Source organism: Lagenorhynchus albirostris, chromosome 10 (assembly GCF_949774975.1).
Source record: "Lagenorhynchus albirostris chromosome 10, mLagAlb1.1, whole genome shotgun sequence".
NCBI classification, from domain to species: domain Eukaryota; kingdom Metazoa; phylum Chordata; class Mammalia; order Artiodactyla; family Delphinidae; genus Lagenorhynchus; species Lagenorhynchus albirostris.
Genome location: NC_083104.1, coordinates 51402443 through 51429983, shown reverse-complemented (window position 1 = coordinate 51429983; position 27541 = coordinate 51402443). Strand labels below are relative to the sequence as shown.

At 45.6% G+C, this 27541-nt stretch overlaps 2 protein-coding genes across 9 annotated transcripts in view; one reads left to right on the top strand and one right to left on the bottom strand.

The window, feature by feature from the left end:
• The window catches only part of FBXL2 (F-box and leucine rich repeat protein 2), a 78946-nt gene extending 67460 nt beyond the window's left edge, over positions 1-11486 (top strand). The window contains exons 11-15 of the mRNA XM_060162452.1: positions 3168-3228; positions 3931-3975; positions 4453-4509; positions 9663-9875; positions 10521-11486. Coding sequence (XP_060018435.1) covers positions 3168-3228; positions 3931-3975; positions 4453-4509; positions 9663-9875; positions 10521-10628 — 484 coding nt within the window. The 3' untranslated portion in view covers positions 10629-11486. The remainder of the gene's footprint in view (positions 1-3167; positions 3229-3930; positions 3976-4452; positions 4510-9662; positions 9876-10520) is intronic.
• Positions 11487-12525: 1039 nt separating this feature from the next.
• Positions 12526-27541, bottom strand: part of UBP1 (upstream binding protein 1) — a 70832-nt gene continuing 55816 nt past the window's right edge. For 6 of the 8 annotated variants that reach the window (XM_060162446.1, XM_060162448.1, XM_060162447.1 and 3 more), the window contains 8 exons: positions 25092-25195; positions 22750-22804; positions 22409-22502; positions 19348-19438; positions 18482-18591; positions 17295-17437; positions 16538-16589; positions 12526-14528 (listed from right to left, as the gene is read on the bottom strand). In XM_060162446.1, the coding sequence (XP_060018429.1) occupies positions 14491-14528; positions 16538-16589; positions 17295-17437; positions 18482-18591; positions 19348-19438; positions 22409-22502; positions 22750-22804; positions 25092-25195 (687 nt within the window). In that variant the 3' untranslated portion in view covers positions 12526-14490. Of the gene's footprint in view, positions 14529-16537; positions 16590-17294; positions 17438-18481; positions 18592-18743; positions 18826-19054; positions 19181-19347; positions 19439-22408; positions 22503-22749; positions 22805-25091; positions 25196-27541 lie in introns of those variants that run through there. The other 2 variants (XR_009542900.1, XR_009542899.1) reach the window with 2 other exon arrangements.

Below are 27541 nucleotides of genomic sequence, written 5' to 3'. Positions count from 1 at the left end.
AAGGCCTGGCAGTGGGTTGAGGAGGAGGCAGTGGTTGTGTTGTTGGCTTTTGTCAGATGTATTGGGGTGTGGGACACTGTAATCTAGTTCATTTAAGGATGTGTGGAGAGTCCCACACTGTCCACCACCAGGGAATCTGAGCCTTCATTTGCTGATGGACTTCACTCATGTGCCCACCTGATTTGCCTCGCCCTGGTATTACTTTTTTTTTTTAACATCTTTATTGGAGTATAATTGCTTTACAATGGTGTATTTGTTTCTGCTTTATAGCAAAGTGAGTCAGCTATACATATACATAAATCCCCATATCTCCGCCCTCTTGCGTCTCCCTCCCACCCTCCCTATCCCACCTCTAGGTGGTCACAAAGCACTGAGCTAATCTCCCTGTGCTATGCGGCTGCTTCCCACTAGCTATCTCTATTACATTTGGTAGTGTATATATGTCCACTCTCTCACTTCGTCCCAGCTTACCCTTCCCCCTCCCTGTGTCCTCAAGTCCTTTCTCTACGTCTGTGTCTTTATTCCTGTCCTGCCCCTAGGTTCTTCAGAACCATTTTCTTTTTTTTAGATTCCATATATATGTGTTAGCATAGGATATTTGTTTTTCTTTCTGACTTACTTCACTCTGTATGACAGTCTCTAAGTCTCTCCACCTCACTACAAATAACTCAGTTTTGTTTCTTTTTACGGCTGAGTAATATTCCATTGTATATATGTGCCACATCTTCTTTATCCATTCATCTGTTGATGGACACTTAGGTTGCTTCCATGTCTTGGCTATTGTAAATAGAGCTGCAATGAACATGGTGGTACATGACTCTTTTTGAATTATGGTTTTCTCAGGGTATATGCCCAGTAGTGGGATTGCTGGGTTGTATGGTAGTTCTATTTTTAGTTTTTTGGTTTTTTTTTAATTTTTGGCTGCATTGGGTCTTTGTTGCTGCATGCGGGCTTCCTCTAGTTGCAGCGAGCAGGGGCTACTCTTCGTTGCAGTGCACGGGCTTCTCATTGCAGTGGCTTCTCTTGTTGCAGAGCACAGGCTCTAGGTGCACGGGCTTCAGTAGTTGTGGCTCGCGGGCTCTAGAGCACAGGCTCAGTAGTGGTGGTGCACAGGCTTAGTTGCTCCATGGCATGTGGGATCTCCCCGGACCAGGGCTCGAACCCGTCCCCTGCATTGGCAGGCAGATTCTTAACCACTGTGCCACCAGGGAATCCCCCATTTGTTTTTGTTTTTATTTCCATTTCTCTAGGAGGTGGGTCAAAAAGGATCTTGCTGTGATTTATGTCATAGAGTGTTCTGCCTATGTTTTCCTCTAAGAGCTTTATAGTGTCTGGCCTTACATTTAGGTCTCTAATCCATTTTGAGTTTATTTTTGTGTATGGTGTTAGGGAGTGTTCTAATTTCATTCTTTTACATGTAGCTGTCCAGTTTTCCCAGCACCACTTATTGAAGAGGCTATCTTTTCTCCATTGTATATTCTTGCCTCCTTTATATAAAAATAAGGTGACCATATGTGTGTGGGTTTATCTCTGGGCTTTCTATCCTGTTCCACTGATCTATATTTCTGTTTTTGTGCCAGTACCATACTGACTTGATTACTGTAGCTTTGTAGTATAGTCTGAAGTCAGGGAGCCTGATTCCTCCAGCTCCGTTTTTCGTTCTCAAGATTGTTTTGGCTATTCGTTGCCCTGATATTACTTCGACATGTGAGCAGACAGATAGCCTCATGTCCAAATGGCACCAGGTTCTCCTCTAAACCAGCTGCTAAATGCACAGAAGGAGGAAAAATCACAGCCACCTTATTTATCATTTTTCCCTAGCAAGAAGAAAAGTTTTAACAAATAATGATTTATTTTCTGATTCTCCATGTAATATTGTGAATATTAAAACTTTAATAATGGCACCAAAATACTAATCATGCTTAACATCAGTTGAACTCATATATGTTCCAGGCTCTTTGTTAGCACTTTCACAAGCATTGTCTCACTTAGTCCTCACTGCATTGCTAGGAGGTGTAGGTACTGTATTCTCACTTGTTTTGCAGAGGAGAAACTGAGACTCAGTGAAAAGCACATGGGGCTTCCCTGGTGGTGCAGTGGTTGAGAGTCCGCCTGCCGATGCAGGGGACACGGGTTCGTGCCCCGGTCCAGGAAGATCCCACATGCCACGGAGCGGCTGGGCCCGTGAGCCATGGCTGCTGAGCCTGCGGGTCCGGAGCCTGTGCTCTGCAACGGGGGAGGCCACAACAGTGAGAGGCACGTGTACCGCAAAAAAAAAAAAGCAAAGCACATAATTTATCTTGGGTCACATGATAAGTAAGAAGTAAAACTAGAATTTGAACTTGTAGAGTTTGATTTTAGAACCAGCAACCTTAACCCCTACAAAAGAGGCAGAAAAAAGATACTTGTTTTGTTATTCTTTACTTATCGGTGAAACTGATCCATTTTTCATACACCAGTTAGATATCTTTTTTTTTTTTCCTTTGGCTGCACCATATGGCATGCAGGATCTTAGTTCCCTGGCTGAGGATCGAACCCACAACCCCTGCAGTGGAAGCGTGGAGTCCTAACCACTGGACTGCCAAAGAAGTACCCCCCGCCCCCCCTTTTTTTTTTTGGTTATATACCTTCTGAGGATTGTCTTATTTTGCCTTTTCCCCATTTTTCTTACTGTTGAATTAGGGAAGATTCTAGAGAATTTTGATGTTTCTGCATGGTAGGAATATAGGTGGTCAAAACTGGTCAGAAAGGAGGTCAAAATTATTGCTATAAGGGAGTAATTTAACTTAAAAATATTATTTAAGCATCCATCCCTGTTAAGCATGGATGTTTTCATTGGCTGTGAATTTTTAAAATTTCCTTTAGGGTGACTGGGAATTTCAATAAATGCAGTATATCAAGATGATTTTGTTGAGTGAAAGTACATTTTAATTGTTTAGAAGTCAACACATATTAGAATAATATCTAAAAACAGCAACCATGTGCTGGTATTGTGGGAAGATTCCTGGATTTACTGACCAAGTTTGGGATGGGACTTTGGGCAGGTCACATTCCTCCTGAGCCTCCTTTTTGTGTCACAGAGTGGAATAAACTCCAGAGCATTGTAAAGAACGCTTTTCTGTTGTTAACCAGTCGCCACTTTGTCTTCTGTGCACTCCTTATCCCAGGATCTTGGAGGCTGCCCGATGTTCCCATTTGACTGATGCAGGCTTTACACTTTTAGCTCGGGTAAGACAGAAGTTTTACAAAATCAAACCAAACTCTAATTCACCTCCCTCAGTCAAAGTGAATTGGAGTGGTCTTGGAGTGTGCAAAAAACTACCTTCAGAAATGACAGGCACCAAGTAGAATAGAGTCCTTGTGGGGGGTGTTCTGAATTTTCCCCAGCAGGCTGGAAAGCTAGGCAGGTCCTGTACCAGGCGTGGACCTCACTCTCACTTGGTCAGGTGGGACCCCAATGAGAAGAGCCTCCTCCCTGCCGGGAGATGCCCTTCCTCACACAGACCCCGACTCAGCCTCTCAGTAGCATCCCTCAGCTGGGCTGGGCTCTGCCTCTGCCCTCTCTCTCCACACTGCCCTGCCAGTGCCAACCACTGTGGGGCCCCTGTGGCCTGCTGCCCAGAACCCATGACCTCCTGGGGATGCTGATACACTCTTCCTCCTACCCCAGCCCTCCACCATCCCCACCGTGGCTGAGCGCCCACCCCCACGACCTCCCAGAGCCCATTCCATGGCTAAAATCTCTGTGCTGATACCTGTGAGCCACTGGGAAGGTGCAGACAACTGCCTTTCCAGGATGAGAGAAGGAAATGCAGCCCTAATGCCCATTTCCAAAGTGAATATGATTCAAAGGGCACCTGCTCAAAAGTGCTGGCTCACTGGGTCACCTTCGGAATGGGGTGTCTTATGGACTCTTATGGACTTTTTCAGAATTGTCATGACCTGGAGAAGATGGATCTCGAAGAATGCATCTTGGTGAGTGGACTCCTGACAGCTCTGCAGGGCGCCCCTCAGCCACTGACAGGCGTAACCAGAGATGCCAACTGGCCATTGTCTGGACCCTCCTTGCCCCAGCGTAGGTGTAAGGGCTTGGGAACCTGTGAGGGCCACGGGAGGGGGATGCATAAACTTTGGGCTGTTCTCAGTCATCAGAGTTACAGCCAAGTTCAGGATAGCACCATCTTTTGCCAAACATTAAAAAAACAAAAGGACTCATTTTCACAAAACTTAAGGGAGAAATAAGCTTGCATGTCCAGTGATGAGGTGACTCTACAGAGAAGAATCTTGGGGGACCCTCTTTGTCCCTTTGTCCCTTGGGCTCCCAGCCCAAGTGTGCTTGAGATGAGTTTTTAATTCTCTTTTGCACCTTTTGATTCTTGTATTCAGGAGAAGCAGGATTAGGTATTAAGTTCTGGTGTAGAAGCCACACTGACACCACGTGTTTCTCTCCAGATAACCGACAGCACACTCATCCAGCTCTCCATTCACTGTCCTAAACTGCAAGCCCTGGTGAGTCTGAGCTTTTTGTGACGTTACTTACCTCTTAGGGATGAAAGAACCCCCGTACTACAGCAAGAGCCTTCCTTTCCATAGGGTGTCATCATTCTTGGTTTCAAAGGTCTGTGCGTTGGGCTCACTTGGGAGGCAGGGTATCTAAATGTCACTGCTTTCATTTTAGGGTGTGAACCTACTATAGGGACCAGCGTCCTTACTCAAATTCATGTTCATCATGTCGGGTATAGTGAAAGTTAGCACGGTTAAAATGAGGCCATCCTTATATTACATTTCATATCTGCTCAAATATCTATGGGGGGGGAATTAGAATATACTGAAAGATCTAGAATGAGCAATGAAGAGTGTCATTGACACTCTTAGCCATGCAGACGTCGCATGCACGTTTCCCATCCGGCTGCTGGATGTGAAGCAGGGGTGGAGTCCCCATTTGGCTGCCTGCTCCCACCAGAGACACTGACTCACTGAATCCCAACACAGCCCTGTGATGTGGGCACCATGGACATCCCTATTTTATCAGTGAGGAAGCTGAGGCTCAGCGCGGTTAAGAAGCTTGCCCAGATTTACACAACTGCCCAAAGGACCCAGATCTCGTGGCTTCCGTGGGGTCTGGTCTTCCCACTGCCCTGAGATACACGACAGATTTTTAAGCCAGCTCTCTCTATCCCCTTTGAACTTGCTCTGTCAGCAAGGGCTGGGATTTTATAACATCATTAGAGCTCCATTTGGCCTTGAGTTACTCTCCCCACCAGTTTTCCTTATTTCCACATTCCTTCTGGATGCTTCTCCCTCAGGCACAAGTGTGCTGGGCTTTGGACAGCTCTGGGACTTTGAGTTTGGTGTCAGACTTCAGAGATAGTCAGAAACCTACCTGTTTCCAGACTCTCTGCTGAAACTGTTTCCCTCTACACACCTGCAGATAATTTTGTCTTTCTAATGTCTTTACTCCCAAATTAGTTCTGATCTGGTTTTATAATTGATAGAACCAGTTGTCTGATGGGCTTTCTCCACCCCTTGTCCCCGTGTCCCTGAGATGGCCTGCTTCTCAGAGGTGTGGGGAAGGTTAGGAGCCCCGTGCTTTGTTTCCTGTTTTAACCTCCCTCCTCCCTGTTGCCCAAGGGCTCTCTCCCCGACTCGGAGATACCCTGGACTTGGACTCCCACCCCTTGGGCAGTGTCGTCTCTTGTGTGCACGGGACAAGGCCTTCCACCAGCTCCCTAACTCCTGCTTCCTCAGGAGTGCAGGCCCACCTCAGCGACGGGTCAGGAAATGTCTTCCAAATAGTGTTCTCCCCAGCGGGGATTCTGGTGACTGAAATCTTCTCCATCTTCCCCATCTTCCCCGATATTCATACAAGCTACTTCCAGAAAGGGGACTTAGAGTAAAAGATAAACTATAATAAAACCCAGAAGTCCAAGATAAGAGCCTCAAATGAAAATAAAAAAGAAAAATACCTGGAGGATTATTAGCAGAAAAGCAGGGAAACAGTTGCAGTTGAAATCTAAACTTAGCTTTGAAGATGCCTGGTAGCCCACACAGAAAAGGGAAATGCTGTGGATTAAATCTGATTATATTCATCAAATTCACTCTACAAACACCTCTTGAGGACCATTACACGCCGGGCACTGTTCTAGGCACTGGAGAGTGAAAAGATCATTCATCAGAAGAGACAGACTTTATCGTCACTCAGAAATTGCACAGCAGTGTGTGTCTGGATCCTTGTTAACGGATACTCCAGGGGCTCTCCCTGCTACGGACATGGTAGCAGCGCCTCTGTCAGCCCCCAGGTAGAGCCAAGGGTGAGTGGAAGCTCAGGGTTGTTGGATGTGCGTTTCTGCTGCTGCAGGTCTCACAGCACAGATGCAGAGTCTTGGTGCGGGGCAGCCCGGGTGCGCCTGGGACACGCGCTTAGGAGCAGCCGGTCCCCACCTCCCTGGGGGAGGGCCAGACAGTGCTCTCCATGCTGGAGCCAGGGGTCCACCCCAGGGAGTCCTCCCCCAGCCTGGGGAGCTCAGAGGAGCCAGTGCTATTGGGGCAAAGCTCCATAGATTCAGAATTTTGAAATCTGGTTTTTAGCTTTTACTAAAGATCTGCAAGCAGGAAGAAATGAGGGAAGTGACCACTAGCCCCGAGCCAGGTAACTATCACACCTCATTTGCTAAACTTCAGTTCCCTGGTTCTTCTTTACATGTGAAGGAGGCAAGTGTGCACATACCCCACCCCTTCCAGGAACTGCTCTGTGATCCTCAAGGGAGGAAGGGCCTTGTACTCTCACAAAAACCAAATCTAGAAGGCCATTTTGAAAGGGAAACTCATCATGTTTCTTTGAAAATAAGTCAAATATACAGTTGCAAACAAGGGGAACTCCAGATTCAAAAGAACACAGAGGAGTTCATGAAGTTTGTTCAAAGGAGGTTAAGGATCCTCTTCGTTACTTCAGTTTTTAGTTTGTAGGATGTCATCAGCAGGTTCTATTGATAATTGGGGGGCTGGTTTCCTCTTCAGTACCAGAGCCAGTTTTTTTGACTTTTAAAATATTAATGCAGCTCATTGGTCCTAGAAGCTATCTAAGAATTTTAGCTATTAAAGAATAAAGAATTGCAGCCAATAAAGACTATATTATTTTCTTGATGCCACAGAGTTTTATCTTTCACCCTGATTTATCACAGCCTTTACCAGTGAGATTTGTACCTTCATGTTTTCTTGTTACTAATTAGTGCCCTTTTCAGCTTAACAAAGTCCCTTTAACATTTCTTGTAAGGCAGGTTTAGTGATGATGAACTAGTTTAGCTTTAGCTTGTCTGGAAAACTCTCTCCTTCCGTTCTTTTTTTGTGGCCACGCTGTGTGGCTTGCAGGATCTTAGCTCCCCAACCAGGGACTGAACCTGGGCCCCAGCAGTGAAAGCGCTGAGTCCTAACCACTGGACCGCCAGGGAATTCCTATCTCTCCTTCAGTTCTGAATAACTTTGTTGGGTTTAGTATTCTTGGTTGGAATTTTTTTTCATTTCTGTCAGCACTCTGAATATATTGTGCCCCTCCATTCTGGCCTGCAAAGTTTCTACTGAAAAGCCTGCTGATAGTCTTACGGGGAGTTCCCTTGTATATAACAAGTTGTTTTTCTCTTGCTGCTCTTAAGATTCTTTAATTTTTGACATTTTAATTGTAATGTGTTTTGGCGTGGGTCTCATCTTATTTGGAATTCTCTGGGCTTCCTGAATCTGGATGTGTTTCCTCCCCCAGCCTAGAGAAGTTTTCAGCCATTATTTTCTCCATTAGCTTTTCTGCCTCTTTCTCTCTCTTCTCCTTCTGTTACCCTCATAATGAGAACATTAGTCCACTTGATATTGTCCCATAAGTCTGTTAGGGTATCTTCTTTACTTTTTTTCATTCTTTTTCTCTTTGCTGCTCTGATTGGGTGATTTTCACTGCCATGTCTTCAAGTCACTGATCCTTTTATCTGCTTCATCTAGTCTGTTCTTGAAACCTTCTACTTTATTTTTCAGTTCAGTTGTATTCTTCAGCTCCGTGACCTCTGTTTGGTTCTTTTCCCAGATAAGGGCGTAAACTCCTGTCTGGGGGGATACTGACCAGGGAGAGTGCAGAGATGGCATGTACCTGCACCTACCTTTGCTGAGAGCACATCTGTAGGCCTCTAGATGTGTACCAGACCTGAAGCCCGCCCTGTAAGCTCCAGGACAAGCAAATAGGCCTCTTTCCCAGAAAGGCTGGGGGTGTGTTTCAGCCTGCTGTCTGTAAAGTGCCCTGGGGGTGGTAGCCTGCCAAGAACTCTTTCATGTTAAAGTCCCATGGGACCCAGGAATACAAGCCTTCTTTGGCCATCAGGGCCAGGTGAGCAAGGAGCATCCCATGGGCACCTTATACAAAGACTGGGGCACCAGAAATAGAAACCAGGTCACCAGGCAGATGTAAAAGCTCCCTCTGGGAGATCCTGGTGCTCTGGAGCACGGCAGAGGGGAGAGCAAGGACAGCATCAGCCTCCAGGGTCTCTAGGAAGGATTACAGTCAGCCCTTGGATGTGTGTTTAATTAGAAACTTGTGCCCCTGGCTGCAGCTGTGAGGACAAGCTCCTAGTCCTCCTTCCGAGAAAGACGACTCCTGGGTGTTTTCTCTTGCTGATCCCGGGACGTGGGAGCCACGTAACAATCTCTCCATTGGTTACAGTCCCGTGGGACCCCGCAGGCCAGGAGATGGACGTGTCCCCTGGCAACAGCTGCAAAAACGGGGGCACCAGACACACGTGAAACTCTCCCCCTGAGAGAAACATAGAGACAGAGAATGAGGATGGCACCCTGGTGCAAGGCAGAGGCAGGGCCGGGAGAGGATGCGAAATAGTGCTCACCGGGAAGGAAGAAGCCCAGAATTTAAAAAAGAAAATGTCATCCAGTGGCTGGAGCTCGGCAGAGGGAATGTGCAAAGATGGCCCCCGCCCATCCCTAGGCCCTCGGGGCACCCCAGCAGGCCCCCCAATGTGTCACCTAGCAGGCGAGCCTCCCACACCCGGGCTGGGCTCCCCTCCATCATCTGGGCCCTGGGGGTGGGGAGGGCCCGGGTGTGAAAGTCCTTTGAATTCCTCCTCACATTGCTGTGGTCTCTGGGTCTCTCGGAGGTCAGCGGGTTGGTTTTTCCAGCTAGACGTTCAGGTGCCTAATGTGGGGTTAAACCGTTCTAAACCGTTCGCTCCTCAGTGAGAAGCTCCAGGTTATGAGTTCCCTCCTGCCCGGGGGTCTCCGCGCTTGGGGCCGGGGTTCATGACAGACTGGCCCAGCCTCTCCTTCCGCTTCCAAGTGGGCCTTCTCTCATCTGCCCAACGTGGAGAGTCGTTCAGCCAGTTTTTATGTGTTTTTCTGGAGGAAGCTGTTCCCTGTGTAGCTGTAGATTCGCTGTTTGCGGGAAGAGGTGAGTTCAGGATCCTCACGGCGCAGACCGCCCTCTGCAGTGTCGGTTCCCATCTTTACCTGGCGGGAAGGTGAGAGAAGCCGCTGCCCATGGGCCCACAGCTTTGTGCTCCATCCTCCCGCTGCTCAGTGGTTCCCAGGGACGCTGCCTGGGCCGGCTTCCCTGCTCTTCCTGGGCCGTGAGCCTTGGAATGAGAGGGTCCAGCAAACATCTGTGCTTCCCCTCATTCCAGAGCCTGTCCCACTGTGAGCTCATCACGGATGATGGGATCCTGCACCTGAGCAACAGCCCTTGCGGCCACGAGAGGCTGCGGGTGCTGGAACTGGACAACTGCCTCCTCATCACTGACGTGGCCCTGGAGCACCTGGAGAACTGTCGTGGCCTGGAGCGCCTCGAGCTGTACGACTGCCAGCAGGTCACCCGCGCGGGCATCAAGCGGATGCGCGTAAGTGTCGGGCAGCAGCCACACCTGGCAGTTTCTCAGCAAACGACAAATACACCAAGAATCAACATCCATTTTCTACATTCTGTCCTGGGCCAATAGTTACGCAAACTATCCTCTTAGACTTCTTCTAAATTTCCTCATTAGACCCCACCCTGGAAAGAGTCAACTTCTAGAATGGGTCTGGGTGGAGGTTCCATGTGGTCTGTTGATTAGCAAACTTACTAGAAGGAAAGGGACTTAAGGCCGTTATCAGTAGGCTTGATCTTTGCTCATTTCTACGTATAAAGTGTCTTAATAACTGTGGCGTTCTTTCCGCATGTAGTTCACCTCCGTCGTTCTTGAATACGCTTTAAGTTTAGGCAACTTTGCACTTAGACCCCTAAGCAGCCCCAGGTGCTACAGCTGTTACATCTCTACTTGGTTTGCACACAGGGACAACGACCACCCCTTTGTCTTTAAAAGGTGCTGTTTGGGGAGACGTGCATGTCGACAGGAGCAGCGTTAGCGCACACCAGAAATTCTATTGGGACTATCTGCCTAATGGTAGAGTGAACTAGATTCTATAGGAGAACTGTGGGCTTTTCTAGGATTATGCCTGCAATCCCCAAACTATCTTATGACTACACTTTTCCTTTCTACTTTCAGGCCCAGCTCCCTCATGTCAAAGTCCATGCCTACTTTGCTCCTGTCACCCCGCCGACAGCAGTGGGAGGAAGTGGACAGAGGCTATGCAGGTGCTGTGTCATCCTCTGACAGCAGCTGCCCAGCCCAGGGCTTCACGAGGTGTCCCTTCCTCCCGAGGACCCGAGTCTTTCTGACGTAGTCCACCATCATCCAAATCTGTTGATTCTCCATTGGGAAAGGCATTTACAGGTAAAAGACTTCTGCAGGGACTGCAGTAACTCTCGTGATAGTTTTTACCTTTATTCTGCTGTGATGCAATCAATTCGAAGCCTTGTGTCAATTACCACAGGGCAAGAGTGGTCATAGTGCAGCCAGGACCACGCAGGAGCCCTGGATCTCTAGAGGTGGGTGCCTCCCTCGGTACAGGACTCCTGCCCTTGGCTTTGTCAGCATTCCTCGAACAGACCATTAGTGTTAGCACAAATTGAGCAGATAAATAAGCTGTTGATTTTCTACCTGATACTTCAGCCAGTGGCCTACTTTTATTCACAACGATTCCATTTTGATTAGCAGGACTTTTCCACTTTGAAGATTAAATAGCAACTTTATCAAAGTGACTATACTGCAAATTCATAATGCCCGACAGTTTTCTATGTAGCGACTTACGTGGAAGGCAAGTTAATAGGTTTCCATGAGACACCAAAGAATGAGGACTCTAAACAGGGGGAAGCAAGGTCTTCACCTTTCTGTTTCTGTCAACTTGTCATATATCCTTTTGGGGACCAAAAACTAAACAAAAGCAACTCAGTTTGTGTTGCCTGATTGGAAATCATAAGCTCTGGCGTAGGCTGTGGCACATAATGTGTTGTTGTTATAGAAAAGCTGATCATGTCATGTCTCACAAACTTTGGGGGACCTTAAAGAAACAGAATTAAGGCTCAAGTTATCTATAATATAATCAATTAAAAATAATGGATGCATGTAGAATGGGTGTGATTTTTTTCCAAGTTTATTTTAAAATCTTAGAAATCAAGTTACACCAGGACTATTCAAAAATTTTACACACTTAAAACTAAAATCAGTAAAGTGTTGGCACCTTTGAGACTTATATAAAAATGAATAAACCACTGCAATGCTTAAGCCAGAGGGTTTTATTGCTATTAGCTCATGGCAGACAAATCTGAGCAAATCCATCTTCCAAATTCAGGCGTTCCTAATGTTACCTGAAATCTGATAAGATGATCTGGTTTCTGCTCTGTGCTGTCCACATTTGTGACCTTTACTGCATCTCTGTGTTAATGGTAGCCAACCCTTCTTAGTAACCACGCCCCAAACTGAAGAGCCCAGAGCTCACGAGAAGCTGAGGGAAACAGCAAAAACGAGAAATTTCCCCATGACGAGCAATACTTCTAATTGGGTTACGGTTCTATTAGGTGGAGAGTTTTAGAAGCATTTAGGATACAAGGCCTCAGCTGCATTCTGGGGAGAGAAGGCAAATAGATGGATATACAACTCTATAAATCAATCAACAGGATTATCAGAATAAGCATTAAAGTCCTGATGATTCTGCTGCCTTACTGTGTGTATACCATAGCAGTTATCTAAATATACATTTACACCACTGTGTGGGGGAAAAAATGGCTGTTGCAGGAAGCTATGAATATAGTTTCTATTTTAAAAATTTAAATGACCATGGGCCTTCTATACATTATCTCTTTTGAGCCCGGACACAACCTCTCACAGCTGCTGGACTCTGGCTGAATGACGTTGGACCACATCTACAAAACAGGAGAACCTCTGTTAAGAAAAATCAGGTTTGCTTCCCCTTTAAGTGTGGCACAGTCACTGGATAAGCTGTCCTCAGTTTGCATCAGCTTTGAGGAAACAAACTGAAAACACACACTCCCATCAGCTCTTATAACAACATTGGGACTGGTGTGTACTCAGAACATACACAGTGAACTCCTTGATTCTATGACATGAGGTGACACACTGGCAGGAACTTGGATTTTAAATGAGACACACATTTGCAAAACAATCGGAAAACATTTATTATACTGAAATGTGTACATCCTACTATTAAAAAAACAAAGTAGCAAATTTGCTGGTGCCATAATTTAACCTGTTTCACTGGGACAGACTAATGTGCTGCTTGGTGTCATTTCAAGTTTGATGAGCTTTAATTATTTTTACCCCACTTGTAAAACCTGATGAGGAATTCAAAATAGCACACAGCATTAAAAATGACATTTATTGTTCCATAAATCTTGAGACTCAAAAAGGAATGCTAAATAGACAAGCAAAACTCTAAACAATTAATTAAGAGAGAAGCTCACTTCTTTCCCAAGTGACTGGTACAGAAAACATGTGGTCATACAAAAGCAAAGGGAAAATGACGGAAAGGAAAGCTCTCCTGCTTTAGGGTCTATACAAGTTGTTATGGATATTTTCAAACCAAAGATGGAATATTTAGAGACATTACTTTTTCATATCAAATAACCCCCTTTATGAATAAAACATAAAATGCCAAAGCTTTCACCCACTGAAGTAGTTTTGTCTTCTGGGAGAGATTTTAAACTCAAAATTACCCATTCTTATTTCTGCCTGAACAAAGATAAGGATCAAATAATACACTCAAAACCAAGACACTGGGTAAACGGACAGAGATGGTATAATTAAAATGGAATCGAAGTTTGAAAAGAAAATTGTGTCTAGTACACCACAGGCCTCAAATGCTTGCTGATGAATTTTGGGAAGGCTTCGGGTGAAGGGAAGAGATAATAATGATTGATTGATTGATAGTAGAAAAAATTGCAAAAACAGTGATTCCCTTTGGAAAGTATACTGGCCAACAAGCATTGGTTTTGTGAAAGAGGCACTCTTTTTATAGAAAAAGAAGCTATTATGTGGTGTATAAAAAAGTCCCTAAATAATCACCAGAATGTTACCCGTGATTGTACTAAAGCTCCATATTAGAGAAATGTGAGGAATTTTGATGGTACAATATAGTGTTTGTGATGTCTAGTGTTCCACAAATAAATTTCAACTCTTGATAATGAAGACCCCTTAACACCAAGTCAGAAACTATCACACTGTTTTCTCCTGCTTAGGTGTATTTCCAATGTTGGGGACAGGTCTTTAAAAAAGTTCAACAACAGTATGGTGCAGGGTGGGGTGGGTGGTCAGAGACAGAGAGAGGGAGGAAAAGGAGAAAGAAAACCACATGAGTTTAAAAGGCATTGGGGCTTCAAAAATGAAAACCAAAATGCTAAAAACGGAAGCAGAAGCAAAAAGTTTTTCAATAAATCTGTGACAAAGCAAAAACACAAAAGTCTTTGTACCTATTAGGATTTACACTGATCCTCTCACCAAGGTACTCTTGATAATGCAGTTTGCTTCACGCCCCTCTTCCTGGCTTGGGGCTTCTCCGATCTGGCATGATCACGGCAGATGCGCACCCTTAGACATGATTTTTTCCAAGAAGGCGCCAAGCCTCTCCCCTGACCAGTGATCGGCCCGTATCAGCGCCGGCCTCCCTCTCTCCACACGTGGATTTGGCACTGGCCCCGCAGCAGCCAGTGCCCCCCCACCCCGACCCAGGTCAGCATAAGGTCCCGGCAGCAGAAGCCGAACTGGCCCAGAAAGGTAAATGCCCACAGTACGTCTTTACATTCATTTCCAAACCGCATACAGTGTAAAAAGACAGCGAAGGCTGCTTCTAGGGACTGTGTCTACTGGCCTCTCTGGCAGAGAAGCAGGCGGCCTACCTGCACCGGGGCCCGACGTGCTCACTGTCCCGGGCCGAGGCCGAGGCAGTGAAGCGAAGGAGACGTGCCTCTCATCCAGCTTGTGAGAAGGGTCATCCTGTGTTTTCAATATGAAACATTTCATACGGTAAAATCCAATCCCAAGACTTCTTGGATTCAGTCTTCACACACTTTTAAGCGTAACTTTAACTGGTGCTGAATAGAGTTCAGACTACGTCAAGACGTCACTTCAAAATTATGTGGACGCCACCGCCGTTTTCAGCTATGGAAAAAAGAAAGGGACGTTAGGCTCAATTTTTTACCAGGCTGGAGAATCAAGACTACGTTGAACACTCCTAGAACTCTACAACCCCCCGCCCCAGTTCAGAGGGTACCTTTAAATATTCTAGAGGAAAACAAGCTAACTTGCTCCAGTCCCTCTGGCCTACGGCAGCATCACATGCACATTCCCTTGGCCCGCCCCACCCCCGACCTGAGGGCAAGGCACAGGGCACAGACTATCCAATGAACTGGGTGCTTACATCCACCTTTTCTGGAAATAATTTTTGAACTCCTCAAAAGTAGATCTGAAACATTTTAAAAAAACACATCACTACTTTTGCGCGATGGCCTAGTGTTTCTCGGGAGATGGCGAGAAGCAGCAGTACAGGCGGTCATCAAGGAACAAATGAATTTTTCCATAAGGACCAATGTCTGAAAACAGTACACTGAGCAAGCCGGGGACGTCCTGTGATGCCTGACACCAGAAACCCCACCGCCTTCACAGGACGCAGCCACACGTTCACTGGACGAGCTGCCTCTTCTATAGACAGTGTGAGTTTTGCAGAGTAAAAACTGCATTGTTTTGAGAACGAAAAATTGAGCCAGAAGGGTGCTAAACTAAACATGTCTAATGAGAAAAAGTGGGCCAGTTCACAGACTACACAGCCCTGCACCGCAGGTTAACTTGGTGGCTTAGGAGACACGTCTGGCACAGGGTGAAGTCCTAACTTCAGCCCCTGCCTTCTAGGTGGGCTGCTCTCTTCCCAGGAAAGGGTGACACGTGACATCATGCTCTTTGAGGTGCAGCTTTAGATCTTAACTCATCAGACTTTCAAAGGTCTCTTCTCATAGTAACTTTACATTTAAAAAACCCCTCCTTTATCCAGCCCTGTAACTGGAACTCTACTGAACCCCGTCTGGGCCCGCTCTTCACATTCTCTCCCTCCATAACCTCAAGAATTTCTACTGCTTTGAGTCACGGCGGACACACTGAAGGCTTCCAGGTTTACACCTCAAGCCCAGGCCTCTCTTGCCAGCCCCAGCCGGCTATGATTTCCACGTCCTAAAACAGAAGCCTTGGCCGCTTCCCCCAAGCCCGCCTACCTCTCCACCGGGACCACCGACCACCGCCTGCCCAGCTGCTCCTGTGAGAGTCACAACCACTCCTCCCTCCAATGTGGAGCCCAGCAGGGCCCTGTCTATCAGCGTCCAAGATCCCGTCACCTCTCATCTAGATGACATCTCCTGCCTCCAGTTTTCCCACCTTCTTATCTGTCTCCACAGAGTTGCGAGTGGAAGAAAAGAAAAATCTATTCACGTTACTCGTCTGTTTAAACAACATCACTGACTTTGCAATGCATTTCAAATAAAATCTAAACTCCCACCACCGCCAGGCATTGCCTACCAGACCCGCCTCCAGCTCTGCTTGTCCTCGCCCTGCACCGCAGCCACGGGCCCTCTCAGGCCTCCAGAGCAGCCACGCTCCTTCCTCTGCACCCGGCCCCGCGCCAGCTGGGGTGCTGCTCCTCGTGTGTTCAGTTCCCCCTCAGGCTCCAGGTCTCAGCGTTCGTGACAGCTCCTCAGAGAAGCCTCCACAGCTGCGTGGCCCCCTCATCCACAAGCAACCCCACTTCCCCATTCATTCATGGCACTTAAATTACCTATTTGTAATCTGTGTGTATCTATGGACCAATTCTGGTTTCCTTTCCCCACTACAGGAGGGGAAGACCTTTCTAGCACCAACGGCATGTGTCTGACATGAGGTGCTCAGTAAAATGTTCGCTAAATGGACTGGGGTTTTTCTCCAGGCATCCAGAAGGACTGATTCCTCTTCCTTACTTGCTAGTTAATTTCCACAATATTTCAGTCACTAGAAATATTTCCTTGATTCCTTTTTCAAACTTCTTAAAATTAGTAAAGCCAGCATTTCCAAAAGTAAATATGCAAGATGACTGCTGATTTCAGGCACACACTATCTTTCATGATTCTCGCATTTCAAGACACACGTACCTTTTACTGTGGAGAATAAAAAACAACTCTCATCTTGAAAGTTCTGAACCATCTAGAAGGATAAAGCAGATGTATAATTAAGATCCAAGTGTCTTTTCTTAACTGAGTAAAAGTAGTAAAAGAAAAATGTCATAATCTATATATAGCTGTACAAGTACAGGACTCAACGGCCAAAATGGTAATTCAAATAGGCAGTGTGAGGTAGCAAGGGCTTACACCTGCTGTACTGGCCAGCTCGGTGCTGACCGTGCTTGCCCATGGGGGCCCGGCGATCTGGTCAGTCACCCTCCAGCCCACGGGGAGGCATTCGCTGCTGGGTTCTGTGATAGTGATTAACAAAAAGTTGCTGCCAAAGTGCTCTTACTTGCTTGTCACTGAACACGGGGCGGCAGTGAACTGCCCTTCTAACCTCACAGCTTTTTAAAATCAGCCATCAAATAGTACACAAAAGGAAAACACATTCAAATGCCTTGCTAAAAAGGGCCAAAGGCTCGCTAACCCAGAGCCCCCCAGTGACCAGTGTCGGAGTTCAAAGAGGGCGGGATCAGAGCTCCGGTTCTCCTTTACCTGTATTCCTTCTACCACCCAGGACACCTAGAACTCTTGGTTATAAATTCTTCCCAATCTTGATTCCCAACTCTGAAAATGATTCTCATGAGTACTTGCCAAAGGAGTCACAGACTTTTTTTCTATAGCACTTCAGTAATACATATAAAAGTAAATATCAGTGTGAAAGGGAAAAGGGCATGCCAGTTACCTGATCGCTAACAAGAATGTGAATACCGGTGGGACCCTGTCTGTAAACCTGGTTAATTTGGTGGAAAGGAATATTAAACACCAACGCAAGTTTTCGAGCAACTTCTGAAGCAACCATTTCTTCTAAGTAGATTGCATGATAAACTGAAATAAAAAATAAGAACAGCATTTTAGCAGTAATCTTTGATCTATTTTCCACCTCATCTATTGGAAGATCACTCCTTTCAAAGTACTAAAGAAATATAAAAATTATAAAGATAAGAATACTTCTCCCCTTACTACCCATATGAATATAATAATACATTATCTATGCTCACACATAATTTAATTAACATTAACCTCTGTACAAAAGTATCTGAGGTTTTATCTTAAAAGCAAGCAGGAAGTGACTGCAGATGGGCACAGATGATCATTCTGGAGTAATGGGACTAAAACTGGATTGTGGCGATGGCTGCAAAACTGTAAACTGATTAAAGTATCGCTGAATTGTGCGCTTGCAGTGGGAGGACTTTGTGGTATGTAAGTTACACCGAAAGAAAGCCATTTTCAAAAATGCTATGTATTTCTAGCCATATATAAAAAGAACTCTAAAAAGGTCATAGTTTTTGATTCAGTAAACCTACTACTGGGAATTTATCCTAAAGAATAAAAGCTACCTCTCCCCTCTTCCTTTCCCCTAAAGAATTAAAAACAGTGTAGAAGACGGCACACGAGAAGCTAAGGATGTGGACCACGAGGCCTCCTGCTTCTCCACAGAAAGCCCAGCTGTTTTTGGAACACGTGACGATGCAGCAGCCCTTGTCTGCAAAGCGTCAGGCACATCTGCAGTGAGCCTGAGTCTCGCAGGTCCTGCTCTACTACTGACTCAAGCCAAACACGGATCAGGAATATCAGTGCTTTTACTTTGCTTCCCCAAACAAGGGTTTTTTCATGTGTGTGAGTACAGAAATCTTTGCTTAGAATTTGGAACTACAATTAAGGTAAGACTACAGAGAGGCTCTAAAGCAGGGGTGCCATACTCTGCCCTACACTTGTTCTTTTAAAATTAAATTTTATCGTAACAACAGCCGAGAAGGGCCACTGCCTCTCACTGCTGCCAGGACAACCCAGTGGTCCCCACCAACTCAGAAGGACAGTGGCAGGAAGCCGAGTGTCCTGGCCCCCCCATCCCTGCCCGCCCATACCCACCGTAGGGTGTGGCGGCGCTGCTGTCGCCCCCGCCACCCGCTGCCTGCTGCTGCCCCTGCGGCGCCGGCTGCTCGCGGCAGACGTAGAGGGTCAGGCGGGGCCGCACCGACCTGCAACCAGAAGACAGCGCTTGTGAGCCGGCAGGAGGGCTGCACGCGCAAGCGACAGCTACAAGAATCTAGGGTCTATTTCCTTAGGAGAACTTTACAACGTTACTTCATTATACGAAATAATTTACTAGGAAGAATATAAAAACACACACCTCACACCAACTATCACAGGTTATCACAGGTGGTCTAATCTGATGATCCAGACTCTAAACCATTGAGATGGTCGGTCAGATGCTGGTAAATTTAAGTTTCAAGATTATGTCAGCAATGTAACATCAGTAAAATTCAGTTTAATGGAATTCTCACACCACAAGTCTAGAAATACCAACGATAGTAAATGGATCTTAAAAGCCAGCACAGTTTACAGTTCTATCATTTTAATTCACAATTAGAAGTTTACATTTTTAATAACTGTTTAGTAGTGTCACATGACCTTGAAAACCATAGATTCTGTATAGCTCACCTAAATGAGAAGTTTGTTTTCTTGGCAACAAACCCAGTCGTCTTCCAGACCACAGTCCTGCCCATGTGCATTTCTAGTCTTACAGTCTACCTCTGCCCTCAGTGCCTGCATCATATCTGGGCCTGCCTGAAGGTGTACACAAAACAGTCTCCTCGTGAGCACGGCGGGCCAGCGGCCACAGCGCAAGGGCACACGCCGACGTGGCGTGGACACATCCTGCCCGCAGTCCCCACGCGAACAAGGGCACATTCTTATTTCAAGCAGAACAGTTCCTTTTAAACACGGTATTTTACCTTGACTTCAGTGAATTATAGAGCCGAATTCCATCGGCTGCACCACAAATTTGTACTAGATCTTCCTTTGTCAGTTTTAACAAGTCGGCACCTGGAGAAGAGCAAAAAGAATCTTCTCAAGGAAATGGGAGAAGAACCAGCAGTACAGGCTACTCTGCAGCATCTGTCTTCACAGTTTAACGTCCTTCGAAGCCATCGCCAGGTCTCCTGTGTATACACATACACATGAACAACACACACACACATACCTGTCCCTCACAGCCAAAGAGAATGCTGGCTCTCCATGTTCTCTATCAAGAAGGAACTCAGAAGCCCAGAGGCTGGAAAATCAGAGCAATGAGCCAAGAGCAAAGGGCCGACAGGAATGTCTCTTCCCAATACAGAATTTCAGTGCCTGCCTTATTCTGGCTGGGTGGAGCTCGTGAAGATGAGCATGATTCTGACCCCAGACAGTTCACCTTGAGATGACCCAGACCAATCTTTAATTTACAAAAGGAAGAAATGGAAGTCAGAGTTTGGGGGACCTGCCCAAAGGCACACAAGTTGGCAGCAGAGCTAGGACTAGGTCTCTTTTTTATTTAGTTATTTATTATTTTTGCGATACACGGGCCTCTCACTGTTGTGGCCTCTCCCGTTGCGGAGCACAGGCTCCAGACGCGCAGGCTCAGCGGCCGTGGCTCACCAGCCATGGCTCACCAGCCCAGCCGCTCCGCGGCATGTGGGAATCTTCCCGGACCGGGGCACGAACCCATGTCCCCTGCATCGGCAGGCGGACTCCCAATCACTGCACCACCAGGGAAGCCCCAGGACTAGGTCTCTTTATACTGTAACATGCTACATACAGTGCAACATTCTATAACAAACAACTCCATCACAGCAGCCAGTTTTAATACAAAAGCATGACAGAGAATTGCATATTATACTTAAGGTTTCCCCCGTAAGTATTTGGTGTGTAAGTGACATGGTATCTAGCATTTGCTTTAAAGTAGGACAGAAAGGGAAGGTGGGGGGAGTGGGAGAGAATGACACTGATCTAGGCTGGACGTCTCTGGAGCTGGGTGTGGTGACACAGGAGCTCATCAGACTCTTTCTTCTATGTTTTACGTTTGAGTGTGTCTACAATCTTTTGTTTTACCTTTTATTGACGCTCAGATGTAGTTTATTGGGAGAATGAAGATGCCCTCTGGGATTAAAGCATGACCTCCATATGATAAATATCCACTTACATATGTAACGAGATTAATGGAGTTATCTACTTTTGAGGGCTTGAATGTTAAGAGCCTAATCATCTTCTAGTTTGTAAAAGGACAAAGACCAGAGAAGCACATCTCCCATGAGGCACGAGCACTGTTGGAGCTGTTTATGGAGTCAGGTAAGCAGAGACAGACGCTGTCATCTCTACCAGGGGGCTTTCCATACACACCTCTGCCAACAGGGCTCCCAGGAGCGACCAGAGATGTGTGTGCCCATCCTTCACCCACACACAGAGCTGGACAGACACTGCACAGCCCTCTCCAAAACATGACTGCCTAACACGCTAAGAGAAAGAAGCCTCCCTCTCCTCGCCTTTCTACTGTTGGGAAGCTCACAGGGGAAGGAAAAGGCAGGAGGCCAAGCCACCGCGATCACCACTCAGAACTATAACACGCATCGTCTGACAGAACAGGAACCTGGGCCCTCGTGGCAGAGCCTTCCGACTGTGCAGTGCTCTCCCTGTCTCCCCTGTGAGCATCCAAGATGCGCCCCACATCCCGCAACACGCTGAAATTTTTAAATGAGTTTTTCACAGATAAAAGGCTTACTTAATCATAAAAATGTGCATCCCAGCTAGCCAACGACTTTCACCCAGCACTTTAATTTTAAAGAGACAAAGCGCTACCTGGGGAATGACAAACAATGACACAAGCACAGAAATAAAGGGCTGATGTAATAGAAAACCACGTTCTTTGTGAAACCAGGCTTTCCTCTAGGCCAGCTGTGTGCACACATGTTCTCTCCTCTTAAAAGGCTCGAGCTGCATTTGGATGGTCCCCCAACACCATGGGCTAAGGAGAGCCAGCTGCTACTTCACCGTGGCCCAGGAGGAGTTTGGCCAGGACATGTTACTAAGTGTTCTGTCGGGAAAGGGTCCCAGGGCCAAATATGTTTAGAAAATGCTGCCCCTGCCCCAGCTGGCGTTATCTATTACTGTCCCTCCAAACAGGCTTCTTATAGCACCAGCTGAAGCAGCACCGCCCGGTCCTTTCTGAAATTACATCTAAATACTCCCGTAGCTTACTAGGCAAGAAAAAAACTTAAGTCTATAAAAACCATATATGAGTACATTCATACCCTCTAATGCTACATAGCAATAAAGAGGAACAAACTATTGATACAACATCTTGGATGGAAGTAAGGGCCTTGTGCTGAGAGAAAAAAAGGTAACATACTGTATGATTCCATTTATGTAACATTTTCGAAATGACAAAATCATGGAGACAGAAAATACATTAATGGTTGCTAGGTATTAGGGATCGTGGAGGAGGGGTAATTAGGGAGATCCCTGTGGTGATGGCAAGATTCTGCATCCTAACTTCGGTGGTGGTGGGCATACAATCTATACATGTGATAAAATGACACAGAACTATATACACACATAGCACCAATGTCAATTTCCTGGTTTTGATACTGTACTATGTAAGTATGTGAGAAACTGAGTGAAGGGTACACTGGAACATATCTGTGTTATTTTTGCAACTTACTGCAAAGCAAAAATTATTTCAAATAAAAAGTTAATAAAATCAAAAAAATTGCATATATCTATATACACGTATACAAAAATGAGGGCATGTAAACCTGGTGAAACAGCATCGAGTTCCTGTTCTGATCCTGCACCATAGGTCTGCAAGACACTACCACTGGGGACACTAGGCAGCTCCCTGTACAGGTACACAGGAGCTCCCTGTACAGGTTTGGGCAACTTCTTACGAATCTACATACAGTTACTTCCCCAAAATTTAATTACAGCTAATAAAAGTACAAAAACAAACGTGTGCGTGTGCATACACAAACACAAACATACCTAAAAAATTGGAGAACAGTCTTGTGTAGGAAGAGAATCTGTTTTTGAGCAGCCATTGTTGTGTTTCCTGGATCGTGGCTGAAGGCTGAAGTTGCTATTAACAAAGAAAATGAACACAAACAGAAGAAACTATTAAGGCTTACAAAAAATAATCCAAGTCACTGGCATGTTATAAAGAACATTTAAACAAAACACAGAAATCCTCCAGGTTTAAAGTTTAAAACACCCACGAAGAGCACAGGTGTGATTATTCAGTGACCCAAACAATGACTCAAACCCCTGTCAGAGGCTTCAAAATGCAGGACCCTGAAAGCATGATAGTTCAGGGTAAAGATACTTACTTCACTAGAGGCCTGTGAAACTCCATCTCCTTGATGATTTGGGGAAGAAGAATTGCTGGGGAGAAGGAAGGGGGGAAGGAAGAAAAGAATGATTATTATGATATATATTTTTTAATCAAGACATTAAAGGCTATTAAACTAGGTGAATTTAAAATAATACTGTGGGACAGAGCAATGTAACTATGCAAAAAGAGTGCACAACTGGTCAAGGAGTCAATATGTTGATAAGATTAAGACACAGAAGGGAATCCCCTGGCGTTCCAGTGGTTAGGACTTGGCGCTTTCACTGACATGGCCCAGGTTCAACCCCTGGTTGTGGAACTGAGATCCCTCACAAGCTGCGCAGTGCGACCAAAAAAAAAAAAAACAAAAAAGTTAAGACACAGAGGACGGTTTAATTTGTGCCTTCTCCTCCTACATCTGTTCTAGTAAAAAAAGTCACGTTTCATGACACAAAAGGGCTCCAATGATTTCCAGGGGTGCCAGGAAAATGACAGATACTCATTCATTTTAGTTAGGAAAAAAGTTTGAGAATCAAATAAGATAAACAGTTGAAAATAACTGCAAAAAAATCTGATTATGAGCTATAAGAAATGATATAGTAAACCTAAGCCAAAATAAAAATAATATCCCTTTAATGAATATATTTATCCATGATTAAACAGGGTGAAATTCAAGAGAACAAAAGAAACAAACTTGTGCCACTAACCCTGTGTTTCCAGGGGAAAATGAGGACAGCTGCTCAGGGAGTGCATCCACCTTTCTGGTCCCTTCTTAGCACCTGTACCCCAGTTACTTAGGTTTACCATGTTGATTGTTTACTGTCCTCTGCCCACTAGAACTTGAGCTCCTTCAGACAGGGCTTTCTCTCACTCACATCACAGTACCCGGAACAGTGCTGGGCACCGTGGGCTCTCGGGAAATATCTAGTGAGCCTGTGTGTACACGAATTCACAGCTCCTCTCTGAAACTGTTGTCATATTCTAGGATTATTCAGTCCCCTGCATGGTGACATGCTGGTCCCAGAGTCCAGGAGTGTCCCCCTACCCTGAAGCACAATAACCTACATGGAAACAAGCTGCCTCTTGGTCTATCCATCGCCTCTGGGAAAAGGCATGTTCTCCTTTGTTTTCTCACCAGACCCTGCTACAGACTGAATGTTTGTGTCCCCTCAAAAACCACAGGTGGAAACCTTACCCCCAACGTGCTGGACAGTATTAGGAGGTGGAGCCTTTGGGAAGTAATGAGCATTAGAAGAAGCTGTGAGGACGGAGCCCCAGGAATGGGATCAGTGACTTCGTTAAGAGTTGTAAGAGTCTGCCTCCTCCCCTCTGCTCTCCGCTGGGTGAGCACACAGGCTGGTAGCCTGCACCCGGAGAGTGTCCTCACCAGAACCCGTTCCGGCCAGCATCCAGCCCCTGGACACGCAGCCCCCAGGCTGGGAGAAATGAATTTCTATTGTTTATAAGCCACTCAGTCCCTGGTGTTTGTTATAGCAGCCCGAGCTGGCGTGACCAGAGTACAAAAATGAGAACCCTTTCCTTTTTTTCTTTCTTTTCCCCGCACCCCGTGGCTTGCGGGATCTTAGTTCCCCGACCAGGGACTGAACTGGGCCACAGCAGTGAAGGCACTGAGTCCTAACCACTGGACCACCAGGGAATTCCCTCCTTTATGGTCTTAACTTTCATAATTTTACTTCCCAGCAAGAAATGTCATAACAGCGGGGACCTTCTGATCTGACTACTCAGCAGGAGCTCCTGAGCAAAGCCCCAGGAAGGACAATCTCCCCAGGGCATTGCTGACCAGCAGCTAATAGTCAAGGCCAGAAACTAGGATGAACAGAGCCCACCATTCCCATTTCTAAAACCAGAGCAAGTCTTTAAAATGGAAAGTCCTTCCTTTAAGTTTTAAAGACTTAATTAAAAAAAAAAAATTAGTGTCTTTGGGAGGGAGAAGAAACAGGGTAGAAAATGATCTTTGTTCGACATGGTGAGCACTGAAGTGTACTTTACCATAAACTCAATTGTAACATATTCAAGTCACAGTTTCACCTTAATAACTCACTGTCCTTTTCTCTATCCATGAAGCCCATTAATGCTGATTTTATCTCACAAAGAATATACCTTGAAAATGCAACCTTTTCTATAATTTCCACAGTTGTGAGTGTGTGAGGCACAAGGGGGCTAGGAGCAAAAAGGCGGGAAGGTGAAGAAAAGACAGTTTTGCCCTGCAGCAGGCTATTTCTAATTACCACATACCCCAGATACACACACAAAGAGGCTGCGTAACTTGACAGGAAGGGACATAAAGGAGCACGGGCACTCGTCACGCACACCGGCTACCTGTCCGGGACGCTGCAAGCGCTCTGCTGCGGGGCCGTGAAGGTGGGCGCCGTGGAAGGGCTGCTATTCACATAGGCGGTGGGGGTGTCGGGCCATGGAGAGCACTGCGGACAGAAACAGAAATAAATTAATGGTTCGCTTCTAAAGTACATGGGAGTAATAGCCTTGTAATTCACTCTCTAGTCTGGCCAAATGCAAGATCGTGAAACACAAGACACCTAACATTCATCAAGCAACCTCACAGAAACGCATCAAACTGACTGGTGTGTGGCAGGGAAAATGTTACCTGCTGTGCGTGTCTAGACACTGATTACTCTCAGAGAGGACCTGAGGTGACGACAGCAGCAAACATTTCTAAAGGTGTTTTAAATGTGTGCTTAAGTACAATGTGCTTTCAAGAACTTTCACCTCCCTCTTCATCCATTCCCCAGTAGGTACCTATCGAGGTTTAAAGAACAGCAGAGGCAAGAAAGGATTCAGAAGCAACGTTTGACATCGCGTGGTGACAAGGACAGTAGATCTGTCCCACCTAGTGCTCTTTCCACCCTCTTCCCCAAGGAGCAGCCTCACTGGTACCCATGTACTTCCCCGATCTCTCTAAGGTTCATGATCATCCCCAAGTAAGATGAGACAGGCCCAACATCAAAATACATCAACTGTGGATGGTACTGCCTGTAGCCATCTACCTACCTACCTACGTTTATTGTTTATACTTTCTAGAAGGAGCAGGGTGGACTTAAATATTTTTCAGCCCTTGGCACAATTCTGACCAAAAATAGAGCCAAGATACAAAGACACACTAACTATTCCAATTAGGAATACTGAAAAAGCTAAAGTCAAAACATGCTGAATAGGCCAGGGTGGCCTCAAGTGCTGAGGATGGAGGGAATTCATCTCACTCCACGGTATTCTTTCTAAGGCTGAGAACGCCCTGGGTTTCAAAGGTCCCCTTTCATAAGCACTCTCCTCCCATTTCACACACAGACGGCATCCTGTCTCACCATGGCTGTGGGGTGTAAGGCTCTGCCAAAAGCCAAGTTAAAGACCATTCAGAGAAATCAGGGTAGACACTAAGAAAGTACACGACTCTAAAATTCTTCTCTACGTCAGGGGGTTTTCAATTCTTTGCTTTCAAAATAATTCAGGAGGACATCTTGTCAGCTGACAGACACTGAAATAATTTATTAGATCATACAAAGAGAGATCATTGGAATTTCTGGCAGGTATCTCAGAAGGAGTTCCAAGACCTGAATGACACTGCTGAAAGAAAAATAAATTTATCTAAACAAAGTTTCTCTTACCTATAAAAAATCTAGAATTTAAGTATGTTCTACCCTGTCTCATCATTCAAAATGCATTTCCAATAACATTTCTATTTTTATAGTTAAAAATTATTCATCAAAATTTGTATGATTTGTTGTTTTGATAAACTGGTAAAAATAATAAGTTTTAAATTCCTCAACTGACTTAAGTCTTACATGGTCACAGGAAATTTTAAAAATTAAATTTCAAGTTATATTGTTTGTTGTAAAAAAGTAATTAAGGTGACCATTAAAAGATTTCCAGGCATGAAAGTATGTCCTATTTGGACAATATTATTTAAGGGGAGTGAAGGAGAAAACATGAGATGAAGAAGGAAGAGCAGAGTAAAATTTCAGACTTAACTAAAGTGATGGCTTCACCTTAAGTTGTAAATACAGATATTCAAGTATGTCAGAAAATTGTTTCCTTTGCAGCTATTTAAAAAAAATTTTTATTGCAGTACAGTTGCTTTACAATGTTTTGTTAGTTTCTACTGTACAGCAAAGTGAATCAGCTATATGTATACATATATCCCCCCCTTTTTTGAAATCCTTTGGAACTATTTAAATTTATGATGAAATCTTTCAGATGTCAACCTAAAAATGTGCAAGGAGTATATTCTTTTTCAAAATTCTTTTGAGTGAAGTTAAGACCACTAGTGTGAAGGACTCTGAGCTCAGAAACCAAGTCTCCCCAATGGTTACAGGAGCTTCAAACAGCGTGTCTGACACCCATCAACAGCATGGGCACAGGGCTTCCTTGGTGGTGCAGTGGTTAAGAACCCGCCTGCCAATGCAGGGGACATGGGTTCAAGCCCTGGCCCGGGAAGATCCCACATGCCGTGGAGCAACTAAGCCCGTGTGCCACAACTACTGAGCCTGTGCTCTAGAGCCCACAAGCCACGGCTGCTGAGCCCACGAGCCACAACTACTGAGGCCCACGCACCACAACAAGAGAAGCCACCGCAATGAGAAGCCCACACCACAACGAAGAGTAGCCCCCACTCGCCGCAACCAGAGAAAGCCCACGCGCAGCAACAAAGACCTGATGCAACCAAAAATAAATTAAAAAAAAAAAGCATGGGTACAAAGAAAATAAAACAAATCCCATCATCTCAACATTCTTTACAACTACCCATTAGGTATCCC